General features: G+C 43.7%; 1 protein-coding gene across 1 annotated transcript in view; it reads left to right on the forward strand.

Annotated features, from left to right (window-relative positions):
• Positions 1–24,357, forward strand: part of PARVA (parvin alpha) — a 143,526-nt gene that overhangs the window by 109,544 nt on the left and 9,625 nt on the right. Inside the window, exons 5-12 of the mRNA XM_037522682.2 lie at positions 2,561–2,701; positions 8,616–8,731; positions 12,095–12,153; positions 14,054–14,073; positions 15,335–15,396; positions 16,104–16,172; positions 20,348–20,449; positions 21,139–21,211. Of these exons, the coding sequence (XP_037378579.1) occupies positions 2,561–2,701; positions 8,616–8,731; positions 12,095–12,153; positions 14,054–14,073; positions 15,335–15,396; positions 16,104–16,172; positions 20,348–20,449; positions 21,139–21,211 (642 nt within the window). The remainder of the gene's footprint in view (positions 1–2,560; positions 2,702–8,615; positions 8,732–12,094; positions 12,154–14,053; positions 14,074–15,334; positions 15,397–16,103; positions 16,173–20,347; positions 20,450–21,138; positions 21,212–24,357) is intronic.

The raw sequence follows: 24,357 nt of genomic DNA on the forward strand, positions 1-24,357 counted from the left end.
AAAAGATTCCTCAAAGAATTTTTTATATTAAAATGTCAGAAAAAAACTGAAATAAATAAGATTATAAGGTAGAGATAACAGTGTTATTTATACCTAGAGAATCTAAAGACTAAAACAATAATAAAACTAATTAGGAGATTTGGTTAAATGACTGTATTCAAAAAGAAAATCTGTAGAGCATTAGCTTTGCTTCTTAACAGCAGTAATTGGACACACACAAACACCCCATAGAGGATGTTTATTGCAACTTTTTTACAAATAGGAAAAATGTAGCTGTAACCTGAGGGAAATGGTTGAATAAGTTAGAAGTCCAATAATATGCAATTTTCAAAACAAGTGAATTATATCCTTATGTATTATATCCCTTATGTACATATCCTTATGTATGTATCCTATATCCTTATGTATAGAAAAATACTCATGAAATATGTTTGAGTAGAAAAAAATTATCAGAAAAATGTATATGCTATAATCTCATTTTCACTGAGAAAGAGCAGGAAGATTCACTAAATCTGTTAATCAGGTTCACTTCAAGATATTATCTCTACTTATATCCACTTAATACCAATGTGAGTACCTACAATAAAATATCCTGCAACGAAAGTAAAAGCAAGAAGATAAACCCAAAGCATAACAAAGTGGGGAAAAAGTAAAACATCATCTTTTGTTAAAAAAAATCATAGTGCAAAAGGAAAAAAGCAAACCCATAAAATCTCTTATCTTGAATGAGCAATGCCAGATGCTAAAAAAACAGATTTTTTAAATTTTAGAAAGAATGCATTATAATTTTGGTATCATGGATTACTTAAAAATATTGGTGGAAGCAGAAATTCAGTAGTAATGTGTAAAATCCAGTTTTTAAAAGTGAAAACCAAAGAAAGGCAGTGCAAGAAAAAGTTATTGACCTAGAAAACAGACTTGGAGACCTAAGCCATTCACTCTAAGAAAGCTAGTGGCAGCAGGTCTTAAACATGAAAATTCATAGACAATGATGTAATGCAACAGAACTAGCAAAAAAAGTGGCTCTCACACCCTGCTCCTCCCTCTTCCTTCGCCAGCCCACTCCTCTAACAGTCATCACTAATCTAGCACAGCTCTCTTCCTCCGAGCCAAGCTAAAGCTTTAGAAGTTCCCCTAACCTGGCACTTCAGGGAGCCTCTGCCAGGGGCATAGCTGCAGTGTAAGATAAAAACAACTTCTCATGTACTTCTCCATAAGAAGACCCAAGATAAGGATTCACAGTCTGAAAGTGGCAAAGATACACAAGGTCTCTTTAAAGTTTAACATTCAAGAAGATGTTTAGATATAAGGAGCTTGTTAAACTCCTGAACTTTAGAAATAAGGGATGATGGCTTCAAGCCATCATAGACAAGAATAGCTTGAAGTCATCCTTTCGAAGTGCTGCAAAGAATTCTTAGATCCACAGAATTTGGAGAAACTCTCCAGTGGATAATCTTATTTTAAAGAAGATTTGGATAAGCTGGAACTACTCAAAACTAAAATAAATTATGGAAGCAATAGGGAGGGCATTGATATATTGTGAAATTTAATTTGTATGGCAGCCCTTAAAAAATGAGGAGAAAAGACATCTTCAACATGTGTCAGAGTGTCAGCTCTGTCAGTCCTGAGTGAGCCATGGGAGTGGATTAGGGGGATCTAGGGACTAGCCATTAGAGAATCCAGAGTTATTCTCTATACTAAAGATATGAATTTAGACTAAAAAATGATTAAACTGTATTTTGCCTTTAAGTATTAAGGGGCTATGCTATTGCCTATAAGAAGTGGTGGTTTTAAAACACAGCATTACACAAGTGCCTCTCAAAAAGAAAAGAGCACTTCAATTAAACTGTTACCCAATGCTTTCTTACTGCTTAGAGGGACTTTTATAAAGTGTTCTTAAAGGCTTGTTAGTGACCACATTATAAAGAGATACGATCAAGTGATAACTCTTACATCTTCCACCCGCCAGAAGGACTTGTAGAAGGTCATCAATTTTATAACACAACAGAATTTCGGGGATGTGTTTAAAAAAAAAAGTGATGAATTGGGAAATATCAAGTAAGTTACCTTCCAGGTGGGTTTCGAAGGGAAGAAGCTCTTAGAACAGAAAAATATGATTCTGCTTGGCACCTATTATATTACAAGAATGTACAAAATGCCTTCAGGAAGGACTGACTTAGTGCTCTGGGCAAGCATAGAAGGCTCTCCAGTTAGGACACAGAGGTGTCCCTGGAGAAGGCAGAATTGAACGGAAGAGGGGTAACGCCACAGTGATGGAAAACACAAAACACAGGCTGAGTTAATTGCTCCCTTCTATGGTTCTAGGATCTTATAAATTGGGGAATCAAGGCACCATCACATGATTTTCACAATACTGGTGCCACCAGTGCCACCATCAGACAGGGAGAGCAGTGTTCCCTCACATAGTAGGTGCTCAACATATATTTGTTGAATGAGGGAGGGAGTAAATATGTAAATGTATGTGAATATGTGTGAGGGAATGAATGAATGAGTCATGTGGCTGAAGGTAACAGCTGTACTCTCTTTTGTACCACCCCAGAGAAACTTGAGAGCGAGAAGCTGAACGTTGCTGAGGTCACCCAGTCAGAGATTGCGCAGAAGCAAAAGCTGCAGACAGTCCTGGAGAAGATCAATGAAACCCTCAAACTCCCTCCCAGGAGCATCAAGTGGAACGTGGACTGTGAGTGTGACAAAGGAAAATGGAACTGTTAAATGATCCCACCATGGGGGTTCCCCCGGAAGACATCCAGTAAACTGGGCAGCCCTCGTGGGTGCAAACCTATTGATTTCTGAGCAAGGCATGCCCTTAGAGAACTTACACATACACACCACTGGGAAAGGTAACAACATGTCAGAGTCCAGTGTGCTATTCTGTAAGATTTTCTGTGCAAACCTCACCTGAGATTGGATGGGAAAGGAAACTTCCATTTATCTGAGTCCCAACACAACCTATTCAGACAGCTGTAGTCTCCAGCTTGGAGAGTCCTAGGGTGGTGGGGATCCTCAGGGGCATACAAGTAAGAAGCAGGGAGCAAGGCCTTGACTCTGTTCCAAACTCCAGGCCCTACCTCTCATCTCATTTTCCAGAAGAAGCAGAGGTATGACTCAGATTGTAGGCATGGAACAGAATTTTAAAATTCAGCCTTCACACCTATTATAACCCAGATCTCAGAAAGTATAAACCATTCATGCTTTTACTTCTTTGAGAGCCTAAGTGTCTAATACAGACTTAACAAGTCCATATCAGAATCAATATGAAATCAGCAGGTCATGTGAATCCAGTACCAACAGCACATTTCCTTTTGGGAGTTCAAGGTGATTTCGTTCTTTGTAATAGATAAAAATGACCTTAGATTGTGTTTTAAGTGTAAGGGGTTAAGTACTATGCCTATGACATCCACCTTAGACAACTTAAATCAACAGGAACTCTGCCATCAAAAACACAATACTGGGCTTCCCCAGTGGCTCAGCAGGTTGAGTGCAGTGCTGTGAAGCTGTCCACAGCCTGTGCAGTGCAGGTTCGATTCCCGGCCCGCTAGGGAGATTCCCAAATGGCACAGCAGACCTCTCCTGATCGCCCCTCAGCAGTGTATTTTGGTCCATCTGCCTGTTCTGCTCCCCACTCTCTCTCTTGTGAATCCTCTCACCCTCCCACGCCTCTGGCCTGTACCCCAGCTCTTGCATAAAAATAAATCTTAAAAACAAAAAAAACAAACAAACAAAAAACACAATACCTCTCAAACTTGGGAAAGAAAAAGGAACCTTCACCTCTCAACTTAGAGAGTTGGCAGCTGCCAGTCACACCCTCCTCAGCAAGTTTCTAGCATCTGACTTGGGAATCATGTGGCCAAGTACCCCCTTCAGCATAATTGCACCTTTGCTTGCAGAGTAAAGCAAGTTGCCCTGCACGGTGGCCAGCTCTCGGAATGGGCACTACTTGCCAAGCACAGGGAGATTCCTGAGGCAGGAGGAGGGGCCCTAGGTGCTATTCTGTGTGCCAGGAATGCTGAGAAGCCTTCAGTGGGGGAGGGGGATATGGCTAGCTCACTAATTTGGGAAATGCATCTGTATTTTGGAAATTCACAGTAGTCATAAGCATTAAAATCCTCTGATATGACCCCTGCTTGGTTTCCTTTGGTCCTATTTCCTACTCCTTTGAATGTGACCATCTCCACGAATACCTCTAAATTATTGAAAGGTGTTTTACCTTTCAACTGATCAGGGAACCCAATTTGGGAAGGCTGAGATCACAGAGTGAAATGTTTTAAAGTCACATCAGAGCCAGTATCTTCTGTGGCTTTGAATGACTTGTTTGGTTCATGTTTACTTTCCCTTCTTACAGGAAATGTATAAAATCATCCCTCATATTACCACTCTTGACTATTTTCATTTTTTGCCCATTTTTGCTGTCCATATCAATGCGTATTCTTACTTGATGAAGGCATATACACTCTTTTTTGTTGCTTTTTCTTGTATCATATCTATTCTCTGAAGTCCCTGGGGTCTTTGGTGTTATGATTTTTGATCACTGCTTCTATTTCGTGGGGTAGATTATCCCAGAGGTAACTTAGCCCTATGTTGATGCTGATTCTTTTTAAAATCTTTTCCAGCCTGTTGCTAATCTCAGATAGTGCCAACTTGAAGGTACTACCTCGGTTGTGTCTCTTTTTGCTTCTCTTGAATTACTTCTAGAACCGAGAAGAATTACTGTGTCTGAGGGAATAATTATCTCGGTGGCTAGCTCCCTGCGGCCTGTTTACAAGTTCCAGTGGTTTCTTCCACAAGGAATGTGGCAGGCACAACTCCTGGGGCAAAACAGCCCCTCCTCTCTGCTATCTTCCTGGCTGTTTCTGAGACTGTTATCTTTCCATTCAGGATAAAGGTGGCAGGGAGAGTTGCTGAATTAAGTCACAATAATTTATATTATTGAAAATTTAGAAAATAAATGAAATTATTAATATCTAACATATTCATGGTGCTTACTGTATGCCTTGTACTCTTCTAAATGACTTACATATTTGGAGCTTGTAATCCTCACTCAACCAGCCAAGTAAGAATTCTGTTACTCCATTTTACACATGAGAAAATCGAGGATAAGGAACACAGAGTGAAAGCTTGGTGAGGGCAAGAATTTTTATCTCCCAGAATCTGGAAAAGTGGTTGGCACATACTAGGCACAATAATGTCTGCGGAAGGAGTGTCCTTGTCCAAGGCCACGCAGGTGGTGAATGATGGAGGTGGGGATGAGACCCAGAGAGTTCAATTATACAGCCTGTACGCCAAGCCTATGTGCTTGGCCCCATGAGCCATGCACCCAGAGACAGGCATTCTCAGCCTTACTATGTGTCCCAGCATATGTGTGTGTGTGTGTGTGTGTGTGTGTGTGTGTAAGAGATAAGTAAACGTGCATATACTCTATTTTTTACAAGAATGAGATCTATCTGTATATGTTGTTTAGAAAACTTAAAATATCTAATGATCTTTAAAGGTTTATGTCATTTTTTAATATTAATGTGACAGTATATGGTTGTGTTACAATTTATTTCACTGATGAATTTTGAGATTGCTTTTCACTTTTTTCACTGATATCAATACAGCCTGATAAACTCCCCTCTACTCATAGCTGTAGCTGTCAGTACTTCTTTAGGAGAAACACCTAGAAATGGTTTTCGACAAAGGATATGTACATTTTTAAGGTCACCAGCTATATTGTCAAATTGCCTCCCCCCAAAATATCAATGTATAGTTTCACCACAAGACATGTTTGGAGACTATTTCTAGCAGCAACTTGAAAATGATTTTTCCAGCCCTGAAGTAACACTGTTGGCACAGCAGCTTTGGGTCCCAGTTTGTATAGTGGAACCCTGGCTCTACCCTGACTCTGCACATATCCATTCTGACTTGAGTACAGGAACACAGCGGCACTGCATTCTGACTAGCTTCAAGGAGAAAACTCCCAGGAGGCATTGCTGAAAGATGGCAATGATGAGAGTGCCCTGTTAGAATTTTTCACTGAAGAAATGGCATCATTTTATTGTAAGGATTTTGAACTAGAAAAAAATCCAAGTATATTTCCACTCTAGCAAAACTACTTTCATATTCCTTTCCAAGTCTTAGCCTCAGTACATGCATGTTTGCATGTATGTGTGAATTCATGTGTGTATATGTGTGTTCATGTCTGTATTTCCATGTGTGTATATCCATAGGTGTATGGATTACATTGTTTCTGTTATTTCTCTTTAACACTGTAATAGTAATAATTTATAGCTACAGTGTCTGAAAAGTGATAGTCATGGCATGCAAGTATTCCATTATGTGCATATACCATAATTTATTCAAGTAATGCCTACTAAGCTATACTTGACCCAGCCTTGGCCCAAGGAAAAACTCAGGTGCCATTGAAGAGAGGAGCCTGGAGTAGAGGGGAGGGGAGGGGAGGGGAAAAGAGGGGAGAGGAGGGAAGGGAGTTGTGGCCTTTTCATCTGTTTGGCCTAACAGCTTTTAGAACAAAGGGTTCTCTGGTTAATAAAAAAAATATTTGAAAGCTGCAGGTCTAAACCATCCTCTTGGACATAACTATTTTCTAAATTTTTTAAATGATAGTGCATGATGTAATAATTAACATCTTTATACATGTAGCATGTGTGTGTCTGTGAGAGATTGAAATTACTGCTTTTGCAAAGCTTACCAGGACAGAGCACTCCCTGAAGGAGCCTGGCATCTGCTGTGATAGAACTCTGACTCTCCTGCAGATAACCAAGGCAGCACACCATGTCACTGGAGACGAAGGACAACCTTTGTGTCCTGCATTATGTTTTGTCATTAAAAGGGGAGACGTAGCAGAAGTCCTTACAACCCTCAGTGACTGGATGGTGTGGCATTTCTGATAAGCGCAAACCTGGATTTTACTTCTGTCCAACAGTGAGCACAGCATGTCAGGGGATTTGGTCCCATGTCAAGGCCCTTTTTTGAAACTGCCTGTGGGTACTTAGTTGACAATGCCCAGAACTGAGAACTTCTGGAAGGCTAGCAGCCAGGAGCGGCTCATCTGCTGTTTGATGGTGGTCTTTGAGCCACTGTTCATACTCAGTGGAAACCCATCTTTGAAGTAGCAGTGATAATAAGAAACTCTAATGAGTTCCCAAGCAATGCCTGAATCATTTCCTTTTCCTGGTGATTTCTCAAAGCTTCTGTTTGAACAGACTCCTCAATCCCAGGGCAGAAAGAATCACACCCCAGTAATGGGGCCAGTTCATACTAAAATGGGCATTTTTTTTTTAAATACCCCCTGTAATGAAAAGCCACGAGGCTGATCAGGCTATGAAGGCAGGCAAAGCATTTGACAAATCTTTTCTTTTATGGGAAAAGAAGGGGTAAAGTTGATCTATCTAATTGCCTAAGTGTCAGATCCCCTCTCATAAATTAGAACAAAAGACATCAACCATTGCAAGGGATCTGTTTGTGCTTGGAGCTTTGCTTATGCTGTCTCTGGATATTCTTTTTTTTTTTTAATTTATTTATTTGTTTGTTTATTTATTTATACAAGCACTGGGTACAGTCAGAAGTGCGGGAGGGTGAGAGAATTCACCAGAGCCAGAGTGGGGAGCAGAGCAGGCAGAAGGACCGAAGTACACTGCTGGGGGGAGCAGCGGGCGGCAGGAGAGGTCTGCGCGCCATGTGGGACCCTCCTCCGGTGGCTGGGGAGCAGCCAGGTATCGAACCTGAAGGCAGAGGCTGCGGGCAGCTTCGCAACCCAGCGCTCAACCGCTGCGCCACTGGGGAGGCTCTGGATATTCTTAAAATCGTACTTCCACATAGGTACTGAAAATGAATAGACTGTAGCTCAGAGGCCTTGAGTGACCTCCCCAAGGTCATGCAGGCAATAAATGAATGGTACAGTTGTCACGTCAGATCTCCAGCTCCCGTCTGCCTGAGCAGTGTGCACCCCATCAGGCTTCATTCCCTCTCATGTCCTGAGAAAACCACACCCCAACACTTGCCCTGCCTCCTCTTGCATGTTGCTCAGCAGATATAGAAGTCCACTGGGTCATATTCATCCTCTCCCAGCTATTCTTTAAGTGGCAAAGAGCAGCAAAGGCCTATATGTCTCTTTAGATGTCTCTCCTGACTTTCTCTAGGGATCCAATGTTCCTGACTCAGTGGCCATAATGGAGGGCCTGCTTTGTGTAGTCTCTGGATATGAGTAGTAGTGATGACCCCACAAGTTTACAGTTAAATAGGAAGGAGAGACACTGCAGAGCAGACACGCCCAGGGTTATTAGAATTGAGTAAGCAAGACCATGGAGTGGCTGAGCTCCGAATTCAGCAGATATGAGGGTTCTACTGGGAATGCTGGGTTAGAATGGAAGGCACTGTAAAGAAATCTAGACATAACATGATTCAAGAAGCTCTTTGGGACCTGGCCAAGAACTGAGGGAGCGCAGGGTGAGACCTGTAATGACCGAGGGTATTTTTTTTTTTAAGTTAATAAAAGAGGTATTGGATGTGGTACTGCTACATTTTAAATATCTACTTTTCTCTGCTTAGAACCTTGGAAGAAGATTCTCTAACTTTTACATCATCTTTTGTTTCAGCTGTTCACGCCAAGAGCCTGGTGGCCATCTTGCATCTGCTAGTTGCTCTGTCCCAGTATTTCCGGGCACCAATACGACTCCCAGACCATGTTTCCATCCAAGTGGTTGTGGTCCAGGTGAGCGATACCACAGGGATCTGTGCCCTAAAGAGGGGTGGAGGCTGGATCTCTGATAGCTTAGGCATGTGGGGTTTGCATGCTCCATGGTGAGGGGCAGATGAGTGAGCACCTGATGCTTGTGAGCGTCTCCCCGATAGGTGTGCAGAGGGGGGAGTTCTGTGTGCTTGTGTGGGGCATGTGCCCAGGATTTTCATCAAGCTGGTGTGTGTATAATGTATATTTGAGGGTCCGTAGTGGGAGCGGGAGGAAGATGAGCTGTGTGCACACACATGCACTCACGTACAGGTGTGTCCCACAAGCCATGGAGAAGCCTTCAGTAGTGAAAAAAAGTGATGCACAAGTAGTGAGAGGAGATACAGCTATGCTTGTGAGGGGGGGTGTGCACATTTATTTGAGAAAGACCCCAACTGCCTGTGCCTTTGCTGAGGGCACTGCCGCTTTTCACCCACCCAGAGATGCACAGCTGGCATCTCAAGTCATCCAGATTGTTGGATGGAATTTCCATTCGCATATGGCTGTGTAATTCCCACAATGAGGGTGTGCTCTCTCCCTGTGACTATCTACTCTGCTCCTAACCCCATTAGATACTCAAATTCAATTTAATTTTCCAACTTTATGCCTATTTAACTAAAGGTCATCATTTTGTTTGCTTGTTTCTGTTCTTTTCCAAATAAACACTCTGTAAGGGAGAACTCCCCTTATGAGCAGTTCCCTGGTTACCCAGGGTTATCCAGAGTTCTATGAAAGAGCACAGTATGGCAGCTCCATGGTGCCTTGGTGAGGAAGAGCCTTACGGGCTGGTAAGCTTTGACTGACTGGGTCAGGCCAGTGTCCAGGACAAGAGGTCTTTGAACTGAGCTTTCAGGGACCAGATGCTCATAGGAAGGAAAAGGACATGGGGTGCTCTTCAATTAGATGCTCGGTTGTACCCTATTTAAAAAGTATTTCTTTGACACCTTCTGGGCAGTTAATTTGCTAAATGTCAAGGGAGTTTAACAGGACTATGAAACCTTGGCCCTGCCTGCCAGGGGATCGGTCTACACATAAGCAGCAGAGTTGCAGTGTGCATGTGTGCAGTGCAGACATGAGGTGTAGCTGACTAAAAGGGACTAATTGGCCTCATTTGCTGAGCTCTCCACTGTGTCAAGCATGGTGCTAAGCATTTCATGTCTGCTATGGAAATGTGGCCAGCCCAGAGCATCCTTGTACAAGCATCTTCCCAGTGAATCCAGGCTATCTTTATTGTGTGTGTTTATCAATCAATAATGTGTGAATCTATTGTTATATTTTTTTTAACCATGATTCAAGCTTTGAGCAGGAGAGAAGAGGCTCCTATTCTGAAACAGTGGTCACTGCAAGCCCACTTCCCATGCCTCATTTGGAGCTCAATTACAAGCCATCAGAAGGCTGTTGCTGGTTTAATTTCTCCTGTAGGCAGTTTTGTTAGCATGCTGGAGAAAAGAGGACACATTGCATAAATCGGCATTTGCGCATGTCATCTTTTTATGGGTGTTTTGCTTTATCACTGTAAATAGGCACAAAAGCAGGACTAAGAATTGACCATGAGTCACTGAGCTAGAGTAAGAACTCTTTAGGAACTTAATAACGGATAGCAATAAATCTGGGTGCTGTATGAGAGATTGTTTGGCCCAGATTTCTCTTGCATTCTAGATAAGGAGAATTCTGCATGAAGTTGAAGATGAGCTTTCATGTCTGTGTATGACCTCACGAGGCAAGGACATAAATTCCATTAGCCCCGTGTGAAAATTTTACATGTGTTGAAGCTGAATTTGGAAAAAGTCAGAACTTATCCTCATTTGATTCCATTTAAATAGTATATTTTTTTCCTTTCCTTTTGTTTTGCTCTGATAGTCCATCCTTAATGTAATCCAGATAGCCTCTTGGCCTTTATCCAGTTCTACCTTCCCTTCTATTGAAAGTACTTTGCAAGGACACTAATTTCTGTGGCTGGTGGGAATGTGAAGAGAAGTTCTGGAAGTTTTGACAGGAGGTTAAAGAAGGCAGCTGAGACACCAGTGATTAGAGGCTCTTTCTTGAAGCTCATGTCAGGCTTTGTGGGACATGAATTTGCCCCCACAAGTGCTCACCATACCCCAAATTGTCCTCGATGTGTCCGGTAACTGACTATGAAGTGAGTTCATTGTGCCCATCAAAAGGTCTTCCTGAACCCTAAGATGCCTTCATTGGCTCCCCTTCCCTCACAGTGAGGCTTAAACTCCAAGCTGGCAGTCAGCTGACGTCCCATTCACTAATGGCAAACGCTTCCAAGCTGCCTCCTGAACACTTTCATGCTCTCCTGACACTAGCTTTTTGCTCAGGCCAGTCTTCCCACTGGAATAGCCAAATCCTCTGTGTCCTTTAAGTTCCAGCTCAAGGATCCCCTCCCTGCAAAAGGTTCCCCTAATCATCTCAGCTGAAAGTGCCTGCTCTTGCCTACATTCAGCACTTCCTCTCAGTGTGGGGGTGACCATATAATTTATCATCTATGACACTTTTGAGAGTGACAGGGGATCCTACAAGTCATAGCTGAGCCGGGACACCAGGCATAAACTAGGGCTGTTTGGAGGAAACCATCCTTATTCCCCTGCTTCATCTACCTCATTTTGCTCTAAATTCATCAAAGCCAGAAACTATTTCCTACATTTGCTCAAAGTCCAGCACAGGGTTTGTACATGGAAGGCACTGATTAATGAAATAAAGAGGATGAATTAATGGGAGGGTAGACAGAGGTCAGATGGACTGATGCAAAGATGCAGGGATGGATGGATGGTGGATGGGAAGCTAGGCAATTGTGCCTTAAAAGCGCTTTTCTCAGAGAATGAGTTAGTTACCCGAAGACTCCATGACTTATTTAAAATTTCCCACATTTACATATTAAAATAAAAGACAACTCTTCCCTCTGTTTGAATTCTCCAAGCTGGCCTCAGTTCCTCCTCCCCAGTCCACCAGTTAAATGTGTTTCTCAGCTTCCCTCTGTGGCCCCAGCTGGAGGGCAGACACACCCTGGCCTTCATTTCCATTTGGTTTACTGTGGATTACTCCAGGAGGCAAACAGTTTGCTTCCAGCAGAATGTCTTCCAATAAAGAAAGAAAAGATTCACCATCCAAGAAACAGCCTACTTGTTTGGACTAAGCACTAATTGCATGAAGCACAAATGGTTCAGTCCAGTCCCCAGCAAGCAGAGGCCATGGTTCACTTCTAACAGTATCTCATCTCTGGATTCATCTCTTAAACACCAGTAACCTTCTCAATATCAGGAATGCTAATCAGTTTTTTCTATTTTTCTGAAGCATATTTTTCTCTCCTCCTCCCAACCCTTTTCCCCACCCCTGTTTCAGAAACGAGAAGGAATCCTCCAGTCTCGGCAAATCCAAGAGGAAATAACTGGTAACACAGAGTATGTCAACACCATTGTTGCCAGCGATTCTGTAATGGAACACAGATGTTTCTCCGAAATTCATCCATTTGCTGATATTTAGTTTTCATTTATTGGGATTGCAAGAGGGATTAGACTTCAGCCAATGATTATAGTTTAGCCTTTTCCATGCATTCAAAACATGCCTCTCAATGCTTAAGGTACAAACTTGGGTGGGGAAGTGGGGAGAGGGAATTAGCAGTGATTGAAAATTCTAATTTTGTGGCACTCCAGGAAAAAGTGTGCCCAAAAAAGCCAACCAGCATGAAATCGTCATGCCATAAATATGGGGTTGAATCTAAATTGTTAACCTTCGAAAGGACGTTTTTCTTCCTTTTCTGAATCTGATTTATGTGGTCGGTCATGTGCCATGACCCAGAAAGTCCCTCTCTACCTTAGGGTGGTGGGATTTGTTTTGTTTGTTTGTTTTTTTCATTTACAGTAAGAAATTGGACTAGCAAAACACTAAGAGGTTTGCCCTGGGGAAGAGAAGTTTCATTCTTAAGCCAAAGAGCAGGATGGTGTGGGGGTTGGGCAGACCAGAGTCCTGGCCACGCACAAAACCAGCAAAGCTCATTTTCAGTCTCCCCTGCTCCCCCAGCTTTCCTCTGGGCACAGGTTCTCCTCACCCACTGAATAACTGAACCTCCCAGAGCTCGGCTTCTCTATCTGAAGCAGGGAGAACTGCCCATCTGCAACACACAGTGCCGGCACCTTCAAAGGGGCCCAGGAGTGTAGGCATTTCAGATCACGTGTAGGACAAAATGTGGTGGGGCCCCTCCCAAGATGCCCAGTTCCCCATCACAGCCCAACAGCACTGGAGGGCCAGCCTCCCTCCACAAAGCACTGGTTGTTGGCCTTGGTTCTACTGTGGGAGTCAAGCTGCCCCAGGCCAGGCCGCCAGGAAAGAATTCCTCACTGCCCTACCCCGCCCTGCCCCCTGGCCATTTGCTGGGCTTGTCCATACCCAGCAAAGTGGAAGACATACCTGAGAGGAGAGTGACCTTTGAGAAAACAGCCAGTCAGCGTGAAGTTTCAGTACGGAGCTGTCAATCAGGGCCCTGTTCTGCTCCCGGTGGTGTGTGTGCGCCCTCTGGCTCTGCTGTGGTGCCCCATAGACGTAAATGTGGATGCAGACTCCTAGTAATGTCAACACAATAGAGTTTATGAAGCACGTTTGTATGGGTTGCTATTCATCATAAAACATGAAGCAATGATTATATCTCCTAAAACCCACAGCTCAAAGGTGAGGACGATGGCTGTCCTAGGTCTATCCAACAGTTAACTCCAACTTCATTATCTTTGCAGTGCACAACCCATAACTGATCATTTAGTGGGTGATAGACATACAGTTGGAATAACCCAATATAATATGAACCAAAAATATATTGAGAAAAAATGAATTTACTGTATACTAGGAATTATGCAAATTTTTTTCTAGATATTAAGTCATTTAATGCTCACAACATCCCATTGATGTGTTTACTGTTATCATCTCCATTTTCCAGATAAGAGATCTGGAGCTCAGAGGGTCAGTTGCTTGCCCAATACCCAGGCAGCGAAATTCCATATGGAGACATATTGTAGATTCTGGTACTAAAACTTCATTGGAAATCTTGAGCCCTGAGTACAATTTTTCTTTCTAAGTGCCAACAATAGTGTGATTTTACTTAAGGAAGAACTATTCCTTTAAGTATCACTTATACCAGGCTTTACTCAAACACCATATATCTGCATAGCAGAGGAGGGAAGACAGATAGTAAAGACTCAATAATTGGAGATTTAGCACAGAATAAAATGCCAAAGAAGGAATATTTGGGGGCCTTTCAACCAAAGGCTAGGAGAGAAGAATCACACTGTTTTCTTTCTTCCTTTCCTGCAGGGCTCTTTCTGGAAGGCATGGTGAGTTGCATACAATTGTCCTCTAGTGCTGGTGACTGTTGGGGAGTATAGTTAATTCTGCAGCTGCTGGGAAGAACAGGCATTCTGCTTGCTTCCTGCATGTCTATCTGCACCAGCCTGGTGACCAGGCTACTTGGTAGGGAGGGCCAGCTTTCTGGTGGGAAGAGAAAACTAACCAGCTGCCTGCTCCTTTTGCATTTAAACAGACTATTGACATTGGGCTTCCTAATGGGCCCTGGGCTTTTGCAAGGCAGTCTTGCTCTGATTATATTGTGGTCCTAAAGGAAGAAGTCTGTGTACATGCTGGGGGACTGTTCCTTCTCCCCACTCTGTCCAGCTCTTCCAGAAACTATCCTCACCCTCTTTCTTCATCTCACCTGCCTCTCCCATTTCCCAAAGTTTGAGGCATGTTTATAAAATGTGTGAATGTCAGATCTCAATCACTTTCTGGAAGTCTTAGGCACCCTCAGTGTAGGAAAAGACAGGCTCCAAAACCATGAGCCCTTCCAGCCCCATATTCCACTTGAACACATCTCATACCCAGCCTCAGTTCCCCTCTACTGCTTCACCGCAATCTGGAGAGCATGGGGGTGTTAGTAGAAAAGCCCCTGCAAGGGAGCATGACTGCTATTTTCCATGACCCTGTATTTACTATGAATAATATTTTGAATTCCTCCATTTGTACCCATAACTCAGATCTATAGACCCTTCAGTTTGCAGAGCACATGCCCATGCATTCTCACTAGTCCTCACGACACACCTGGGGAAAGTTCATTTTTCAGACATTTTGTAGAAGAGGAAACTGACTATGCAATCTACCAGGATGTTTGTCTTGGGCATCCTGGTTTTGCAAATTAGAAGGTGAAGTAATTTGATATTTGCATAAAATCCTACCTCCAAGATGCTTCAGAAATGCTTTAGAACTATGACTAAATCATGATGTAATGAAAAACAGTGAAGAGAAATGACTGTTTCATGTTAAACTTGGCAGAGCCCCCACATGCACCACAGCATAAAAGGTTGACAGAGCAAAAACACTTATGTACACACACAGAGAAAGAGAAAAGACTCCTAAGGTAAGAGTCAGCTCCAAATCTCTAACCAAACTCAAATTTCCAAGTTCCCAACACAGTCTCATTATACCCAAAGAATACCCATTTGTAGCTTTAAAGGTTCATGGCTGGCACCTGGGAGGCTTCCTAGGCAGAAATCAACTGTGCCCCCTCCCCACCCACCCACCCCCCAATGTCCTCTTTTTCAGAACGTGATGCCTTTGACACCTTGTTCGACCACGCCCCGGACAAGCTCAATGTAGTAAAGAAGGTAGGGAAGAGGTACTGGGGAGGGAGCAAGGGAGAAGGGGGAGGTGGAGTAGAGCATTCAGGAAACCCTCTTCTGCAGTTTTTGGGCTCCCTGCCAAATCTGGTGTAATCACCAAATCTTTGCAAAAACCAGGTTTTCCCTCTTGATGTCCAATTTACCTGGCCTGCTCTTACTGAATCTCTATCCCTTTCTTCTTATAGAGGGATGGCAACATCTCTAAGGAGTTCTGAGGCTGTGAGCATCCTTTCTTAACACCTGCACTGAAACCCCTGTCCATCCCTGCCTCCTCACACAGACCCATCTCTGTCCCCCTGGACATGGGTACCTCTAACTAGGAAAGGACTGGGAGGGGGACCCAGTGGGGTCACATCTTCTCTCACCCCTCCCTAATTTCCCTTCAATGCCCTGACCCTAGACTAGGACATTCCACCCATCATCCTGCATTCTCAGGGCTGCTTGCTATTTTCATACCTGCACCTGCCCATTCAGATCACACAGTATGTGGGACCACAGAGCCTTTCCTTTCCCATGAGCTCAAGGGGTTTGCAAGAAGAGCCTCGGGGGCTACTCATCCTCACTGCACTCAGCACAGCAATCCTGGGCCCAGCCCTTGGCTGGACCTTGTCCTCAGCCTGGAGTCAGAGAGGCAGCCTCCAGGCACTGGCAAGAGGCTCCAGCTCAATGCCTGGCTTGCGCTTCTCTTTTAGACACTCATCACTTTTGTGAACAAGCACCTGAATAAACTGAACCTGGAGGTCACGGAACTGGAAACCCAGGTGAGTGACAGCCCCGAGTGCAGGGTGGGGACCCAAGGCCCTTCTCTGCCTCCATTCCATGTGCCCATCCCTACAGTTATGGCTTTCCGCAAGGACGCTGAAGCTTGAACAGGGGGGAGGGGGATTTTTTCTGTTCAGAGCAGTGAACTGGATGGAACCTCTTTGAATTTTTATTCAATTTTCTTATTTTGAAAATTTGCAAAAATTTTATCATGATTATGCACATACTCTTCACCGACATATACCAATTATTAAAATTTGGCCATATTTGAACCTTGTTTCTCTTTCTCTCTACCCCTAGATGCTTCCACATACCTCTTATGAACAAATACATTTTCTTAAATCCATAATCAAAATCGACAACATCACTACAGTATATTCTTCTAGAGGTTGAACCATATGAAATTGCTGACTTCTTGTGACTTCTTTAGATTAACAAAAATGGCAATGTCATATGGTTCAAAGAAATATTCTATATCCAGATTTTGCCAGTTCTAATATTCTCACATGCAGCATTTGATTGTCATCTCTTTAGTCTCTTAATACAGAACAAATCCCCAGCCCTTCTTCACATGACATTGACATGTTTGAAGAGTACAGGCCAATTGGTTTGTAGAATGTCCTCAGTTTTTCCCCTCATGGGTAGAGTCAAGTTATATATTTTCATTAACAGCACTCCCTAAGTAATGCTATGTTTTTCTCAGTTGCTTTTGCAATAGACCAGTTACTGATGATAACTTTGATCCGCTGATTCATTTGGTGACCATCAGATTTCCCTACTGTAAAGCACCTTCTCCCTCCCATTTATAATTAATAACTAATCTTTATTAGGGGGATACTTTCAGACTATAGAGTATATACTGTTTCCCAGCCTCCTCTGATGAGGAATTTTTTTTTTTTTTTTTTTTAATAAATTTTATTGTTATATTCCCCATACAATTGCAGCCCCCCCATTCTGACCCCAATCCCTCCCCTCCCACCCCCGCCCCCCTAAAAGTGTCTCTGGTTCATAGTTTTTTGTTGATTTTGATTTTCACTTTCTTATAGTTATTCATTTTCCTGGTCCCTTATTTAAGTTTTCTAGATTCCTGCTATGAGTGAGACCATCCGGTATTTTTCTTTTTCTTTTTGGCTTATTTCGCTGAGCATGATCCCTTCCAGCGCCATCCATGTTGCTGCAAATTGCATGTGTTTATCTTTTTTGAATGCTGAGTAATATTCCATGGTATATATGTACCACATCTTCTTGATCCAGTCATCTATTTTTGGGCATTTGGGTTGTTTCCAAAGCTTAGCTATTGTAAACAGTGCTGCTATAAACATAGGGGTGCAGGTGCTCTTTGGAATGGATGTTTCTGTGTCCTTTGGGTAAATACCTAGGAGTGGAATTGCTGGATCATATGGAAGCTCTATGTTTAGTAGGTCCAGAAATCTCCATACAGCTTTCCACAGTGGTTGGACCAGTTTGCACTCCCACCAACAGTGCAGAAGAGTTCCTTTTTCTCCACACCCTCGCCAACATTTGTTGTTGCTAGTTTTTTTAATATGTGCCATTCTCACTGGTGTAAGATGGTATCTCATGGTAGTTTTGATTTGCATTTCCCTGATGACAAGTGATGTTGAACATTTTTTCATATGCCTGTTGGCCATTTGCATTTCCTCTTCAGAGAAGTTTCTTTTAAGCTCTTCTGCCCATTTTTTGACTGGATTATTTTCTTTGTTGTTGTTGAGTCTCATCAGCTCTTTGCAGATTTTTGTGATCAGTCCTTTATCATTAGTGTTGGGTGCAAAAATGTTCTCCCAGTAGGTGGGGTTTCTCTTTGTTTTTGTTATTGTCTCTTTTGCTGTACAGAAGCTCTTTAATTTGATGTAGTCCCAGCTGTTTATCTTTGCCTTCACTATCACTGCTTTGGGTGATGTGTCTGTAAAGATGTCTTTGATGTGCAAATCACGTAGTGTTTCGCCTATATTTCCTTCTATATATTTTATGGTTTCAGGTCTTATGTCTAGTTCTTTAATCCATTTTGAGTTGATTTTTGTGTATGGTGTGAGGTGGTGGTCAAGCTTCATTCTTTTGCATGTAGCGACCCAGTTTTCCCAGCACCATTTATTGAACAAACTTTCTTTGCTCCAATGCATATTCTTTGCTCCTTTGTCAAAGATTAGTTGACCATAAATCTGTGGGTTTATTTCTGGATTTTCTATTCGATTCCATTGGTCTGTATGTCTGTTCTTGTTCCAATACCATGCAGTTTTGATGATTATGGCTTTGTAGTATAGTTTGAAGTCTGGGAGTCTGATGCCTCCATTCCCTTCTTTTTTTTTCAGGAGAGCTTTGGCTATTCGGGGTTTTTGGTGATTCCATATGAATTTCATCAATAATTGTTCTATTTCTTTGAAGAATGACATTGAAATTTTGATTGGAATAGCATTGAATCTGTATATTGCTTTTGGTAGGATGGCCATTTTAATAATGTTTATTCTTCCAATCCATGAGCAGGGGACGTCTCTCCATTTCTTTGTGTCTTCTTCTATTTCTTTTAACAGTGTTTTATAGTTTTCTTTGTATAGGTCCTTTACCTCTTTTGTTAGATTTATTCCCAAATATTTGATTTTTTTTGTTTCAATAACAAAAGGGATGGTCTTTTTGATTTCTTCTTCTTCAGATTTATTGTTTGTGTATAGGAAGGCTACTGACTTTTGCGTGTTGATTTTGTATCCTGCCACTTTACTGAACTGATTGATGAGTTGAATTAGCTTTTCTGTGGAGTTTTTGGGGTTCTCTATGTATAATATCATATCGTCTGCAAATAGTGATAGTTTCACTTCTTCTTTTCCTATTTGGATTCCTTGGATGTCTTTCTCTTGTCTTATTGCCCTGGCTAGGACTTCCAGTATTATATTGAAAAGCAATGGTGAGAGTGGACATCCTTGTCTTGTTCCAGATCTTAATGGAATTGCTTTCAGCTTTTGATGAGGAATTTTTAAATGTGGTTTTCTTTTGAGCCCATGGGCAGCTGCCATTATTGTTAAAGGCAGTTCCTGGGTCTGTGACTGAGCACGACCCCAGGGTGTCTGGACTCTGCAGAATGAGCTTCATATACTCTTTGGGGAGATAGGGAATACTCGGGAAGAGTGGTGTTTCCTCAACTGGGTTAGAATGAGCTCTGGAGCTCGCATTTCTGTTGTCCTGGGCATGGAGTGCTACAAACAGGCTTCTCTGCCCAGCGCATCTGGTGCCTGTCTGTGGTCTTCATGACAAGCCGTCACAACCAGCAAATCGGGAAGGTAGGAGTAGCCCAAATGGCTGCACTCAGAACTGGGTAACCAGAACTCCAGCCCAAAATCCTCCACTGAGTTGACAGATTAGATTCTTTATCCTCAGCCCATCCCAGCTATGGCCAGAATGAGGCCCACTTAGCTAGTTCCCACAAGGAAAGCCTTGGTTTTTGACACAGATGCTGGGGCCTGCTCTCCTGTTGTCCACTCTGGGGTGGCCTGGGATGAACCATGTTCAAGCCTTATCAACTCAAGTTAAATGTGGTGTAGATGGAAGCAGGGAGGGAGCTGCTCCTAGGTCAAGTCCATGCTCAAGGTCATGTGCCTATAACAAAGGCAAACCGCAACCCCAGCCAGTCACCCAGCAAAGCTCAGTTCCTGGGCCCAGCCCACATTCCAGGAAATTCAGTCTAGTTTTTGTTAAGCATCCTAAGATGATTCCCAGATACTTGGCATCTTGCAAACTCTAGCAACTGTTTATGCCCACAAGCATTTGACAGCCCCACCTCCTTTGGAAGGTTCCAGAGTATCAGATATGCCTCTGACTCTATAATTTTTCTCATGTCATCTTCCATACCTAGAACATGTATTCCTTCCAAATTTTACTCACCACAGTGCCCCACTGTCTCTAGAAAGCCTTCCCTGAGAACCCAGCACACCCTCATCCAACCCTCCCTTGAAAAGAAGCTCTGCAGCCATCAGCTCAGCCTAGGAGTCTGGTGTCCCTTGGACTGGCTCCTAAATGCTCTGGCATCTACTTTCTTGATGGAAGGGATGGGGCTTTAAGCTGTTTGCCATGTCCCTTGGGACAAAGTGACATGGAAACTGACAAGCCCTTTAGGGCTTGGCTGGGGAGTCTCTGGGTCCTGTGCCTTCACCTGCCTCTCTCCCTCCAGTTTGCAGATGGTGTATACTTGGTGCTGCTCATGGGGCTCCTGGAGGGCTACTTTGTGCCCCTGCACAGCTTCTTTCTGACCCCAGACAGCTTTGAACAGAAGGTAAGGGAAGATGACATCAAGGGCAGTTCCTAGCTCACATCCTGTCTGTCTAGGTCTCTAGTGGTTAGAGATATGGCTCATTCTGATGAGCAGCTGAGCTGAGAAGGAGGTACCTGCAGACCACTGAGCATCCCAAATAGCTCCCCACTCCCCTTCAGGCTGTCCTGATCTGTAGCCATATGCTCTTGATACCTGCCACAGTCAGGCTTTGTATCTGCCCAGAGGTGACAAGGAAGGCAACCACTACAAGCAGGCCAGACCCGAGACCCGCTCTCAGCCTCATCCTCAGGCCTCTCCTGGGCTACCACAGCTTGCCCTCTTGGCCATTGGGCCCAGAGCAGAAACCCTCCTCTGCCTCTTAAACATGCCTTGTCATCTGATCCTTTCAACCACATACATGCATATCCCTGACTTTCAAGTCCTTGCAGTGAACAACAAAACAGAAAGATGGTTTTGAACTTCTCTGAGAGTGTTTCACCAACAGCAGGCCTGGATCACCCAACTCTCATTGAATATGAGTTACCCATTTTTGTAACCTCATTTCTCCTTCAAATTAGGGCCTCATGTTAGCTGAGCCTCTGCTCCCCTGGCTACAGTTCTAACTCCTTCACCTCCCAGGGGCAGGTCCCAGCAAGTCCCAAGGTCCAGCCACGAGTGTGCCATGATTTGCCCTGCATTTCTCTCCCCAGGTTTTAAATGTCTCCTTTGCCTTTGAGCTCATGCAAGATGGAGGGCTGGAAAAGCCAAAACCACGGCCAGAAGGTACCTTGCTCTTCCCTGGGTTTGTGGCAAGACAACAAGACTCCCACCCCGCACACAAGTGTGCAGGGCACTGGGCAAGGCTCACATTTTATACCAGAGCGAAGAGTCTTTTATGAAACCTCCTTTGCCATGTGCGGGGGATGGGAGGGTAGGGCGCTACTATTCAGTGTGGAGATCCTTTGTGAGAAAAAGGATCTGAAATCCCACCCCTGGGATTAAGGGGGCGGGTGCCGAGCAGACATGGCGCAGAGCACAGGCGCTGCTGCAGTACTGCCCCTTGCCCATCTCCAGGTTCTTCTGTCCCTGGGCAGGGTGATCTGCCAAAAAGCTGTGCCCCAGCCAGGTGGGATGCGGTGTAGGAGGCAGCACAGGCAGCTCTGCCCTCAGCACAGCTGCCTTTACCATCCTCAGTCCACTCCAACTCTGCCCAATGACCAGGCTTGATTTGTGGAGTTTGGGTTGCAAATTTAAGACTGGGTGTGGTGGGGGGCGGTGTGAGGCAGGGAGGAGAATGCAAACAGTACAAAATGCTCTGGTGGCCTCTTGTGCTCAGGGTTGGAGCATATGTGCACTTGTGCATGTAGGAGGCACGATTCTCCTGGCAGAATTCTTAGTCCGGACATTTCTTTCTCTGCCATTTACTAATTGAAACACTCATTTTACTGGCACTAGTGAGTCAACACCATGTTGCAGATATTTTCTGTCTATATCTAGTTGGGAAATTGAGAATATTTTTCATGAACCCCGATACTTGTACTTCCAAGTTGTTTAAAAGCAAGTGGCCTAGTAGGGTGTATGTGCGCGCCTCCCCAATCCCCTCTCCCCACACAGCCCCCTCCCCACCACCTTCTTTGCTGCCTCTGCTCCACTTGCATCCACTCAGACCTCAACAATGACCTCCCCGTTCCCCAGGTGGGCCTTTCGCTCACACTGGTTGTGTCTGTTGCTCCCTCCCCTATCACCTCAATTCTCACTTCTGTTTAGGATGAGGGATAGTTTGATGGAGGTGGAAACAGCGGGGCTAAAACCATAAGGATTATGTAGAGAGATGAAGCTGAACCCTGACAGACCTGGGTTCAGTCTCCCACGCCCCCACTAGCTATGTGACTTCAGGCAACTTGCCCTTTTTGACCCTGTTTTTCATGTCTATGAAAACAGAACTCCTAGCGACATGACAGTATTAAATGTGATGTCTGGTGCACAGCAGCTGGCACCTAGTGAGGACTCTAAGCAGTTACCTACTTCACTGGGATATTAAGAGTATGAATTGAATGGTTTAAAAGGCTGAAGCAAGCTGGTATTAGGTCCTGCGGGGATTTGATGACAAGGCAGAAAGTTGGACTTTATTCTGTAGGAGTGGGAATCATGGAAGGTTTTTGAGTAGGTTAGTGATGTGATCAGACTTCTGTTCCAGTGTGAAGAACAGATGTTCTGATGTGGGGCATCATTAGCAGCACTGGGTAACCCAGAAGGAAAAGCAAGCAGACAGGATGTCAATTTCAGTAACCCTGAGGTTGATACCTAGGCACTGACCAAACAGAACTGGGGTTCAGGGAAGAGGCCAGGGCTGTGGTTATATAACTGGGAGTCTTCCACCTATGACAGCTGATGTGCCAAGAGGATGGAACAACAGGCATGCATGTGGGGAAAAGTGTTGAGGATAGTATCTTGGGCAAAATGCCTCTACTTATGAAGTCAGAGGAGAAAGCAGGAAATCAGAGGAGAGAGGCAGAGTATGAACACATTGGTTGGGTCTGTGTCTCATGACTCATTCCCCACCTCAGTAATCATCACCTCTAGTGAACAAAAGCCAATCCTTTATTCTCATTTGTTACTGCCTGGTCCTAAATCCCTGGTCTCATCTAAAGCAGGACCTCCAGCAAGGTTGGTGTCCCCCAAGGGACGTCTCTCTAACAAGGCCTCTCCAGCCATCCCAAAGTCATTAGGAGTGGGCCCTGAGCATTCCTTGGCCAAAAACAAACAGCAAGTCCCCTGCTTCCGGAGAGACCTAGCAGGAGAGTTCTGCCCTGCTTTCTGCTCCCATTCCCTTGAACTACTTAATGTGAAACTTCCTGGTTCCAGATTGGAAGCACTCCCTCTGCTACTTCAATGCTCAGGCATTTATTTCCCTCTGGACAGACAGTTTTCCCAATGTCAAACTATATGGATATTTCAGCATATAGATGACTTTTCTTGTGCAATTATTGAACTGCTTAATAGAAAACTTCCTGACCAGTGTGAATGGAAAAACACATCTGTTTTATTTGTTGTTACACTGGGCACCATGCCCATGCTGTAAATTTCCAGTGTGTAAAGGAGAATTGCAATGATATTTTGTGAAATTGTTCTCTGTGAGAGGTGTGTACCCCAGCACTCCTTTTGGTTTCTTTGCTTCTACCTGGAAAGTGAAATTCAGTCATAAATGCTGCAGACTTTTCAAAGAATGCCCGTGTGGGTAATTCTTTGAGGGTGTTTCAAAATCAAATTGGCTGGTAGAGGCATTTTTTCAGGCAAAATGCATTCTCTGCAGTGCTGTTTGATATTCAAAGCTCTGTTTTCCCTTGAAATCCTTTGAAAACTTTGGGTTTGTATCTCAAATAACTTTTGCTTCCCAGGCTTCATAATGTGTTAGCACCCCTGCTGGTACAAGCCAAGTGTTAGCATCAAGTTCATGGCCGATGGGGCAGTTGAAATATTGGCACGAAGCTGGTGCCTTTCTGTTTTAGGACATCAGACCATGCATCTTCAAATGCCTGTGCCTACCCTGTTAGCATAGTTCATGTAGAATCATAATCAAATATGGTTAAGACGCCAGCAGAACAGGCAGGTGGTAGACTCAGAAGAAATCTAGTTCCAGACAGGAATGAAACCTATATTTAGGACAGCCAGCAGGTTGATGGAATCTCTAAAATTTAAGAAGTAGCTAAGATTAGACTACTTTAAGCAATGCTGAAAATCTGATCAGCTAATGGCAGCTTAGTTCCAGGTGATCAATATTTAGTCAGTAGCTGGAAGTATGCAAAATGGTACAACTTCCCTTTTCCATTACCTTAAAAGATAGTGCACCAACCAGACATGGCAAAAATTTGAAACTCTGCTAATATCAAATGTTAGCAAGGAGCAACAGAAATTGCTGGTATGACTGT

Source organism: Talpa occidentalis, unplaced genomic scaffold, assembly GCF_014898055.3.
Source record: "Talpa occidentalis isolate TD23 unplaced genomic scaffold, MPIMG_talOcc4v2.1 talOcc4.3, whole genome shotgun sequence".
NCBI lineage: Eukaryota > Metazoa > Chordata > Mammalia > Eulipotyphla > Talpidae > Talpa > Talpa occidentalis.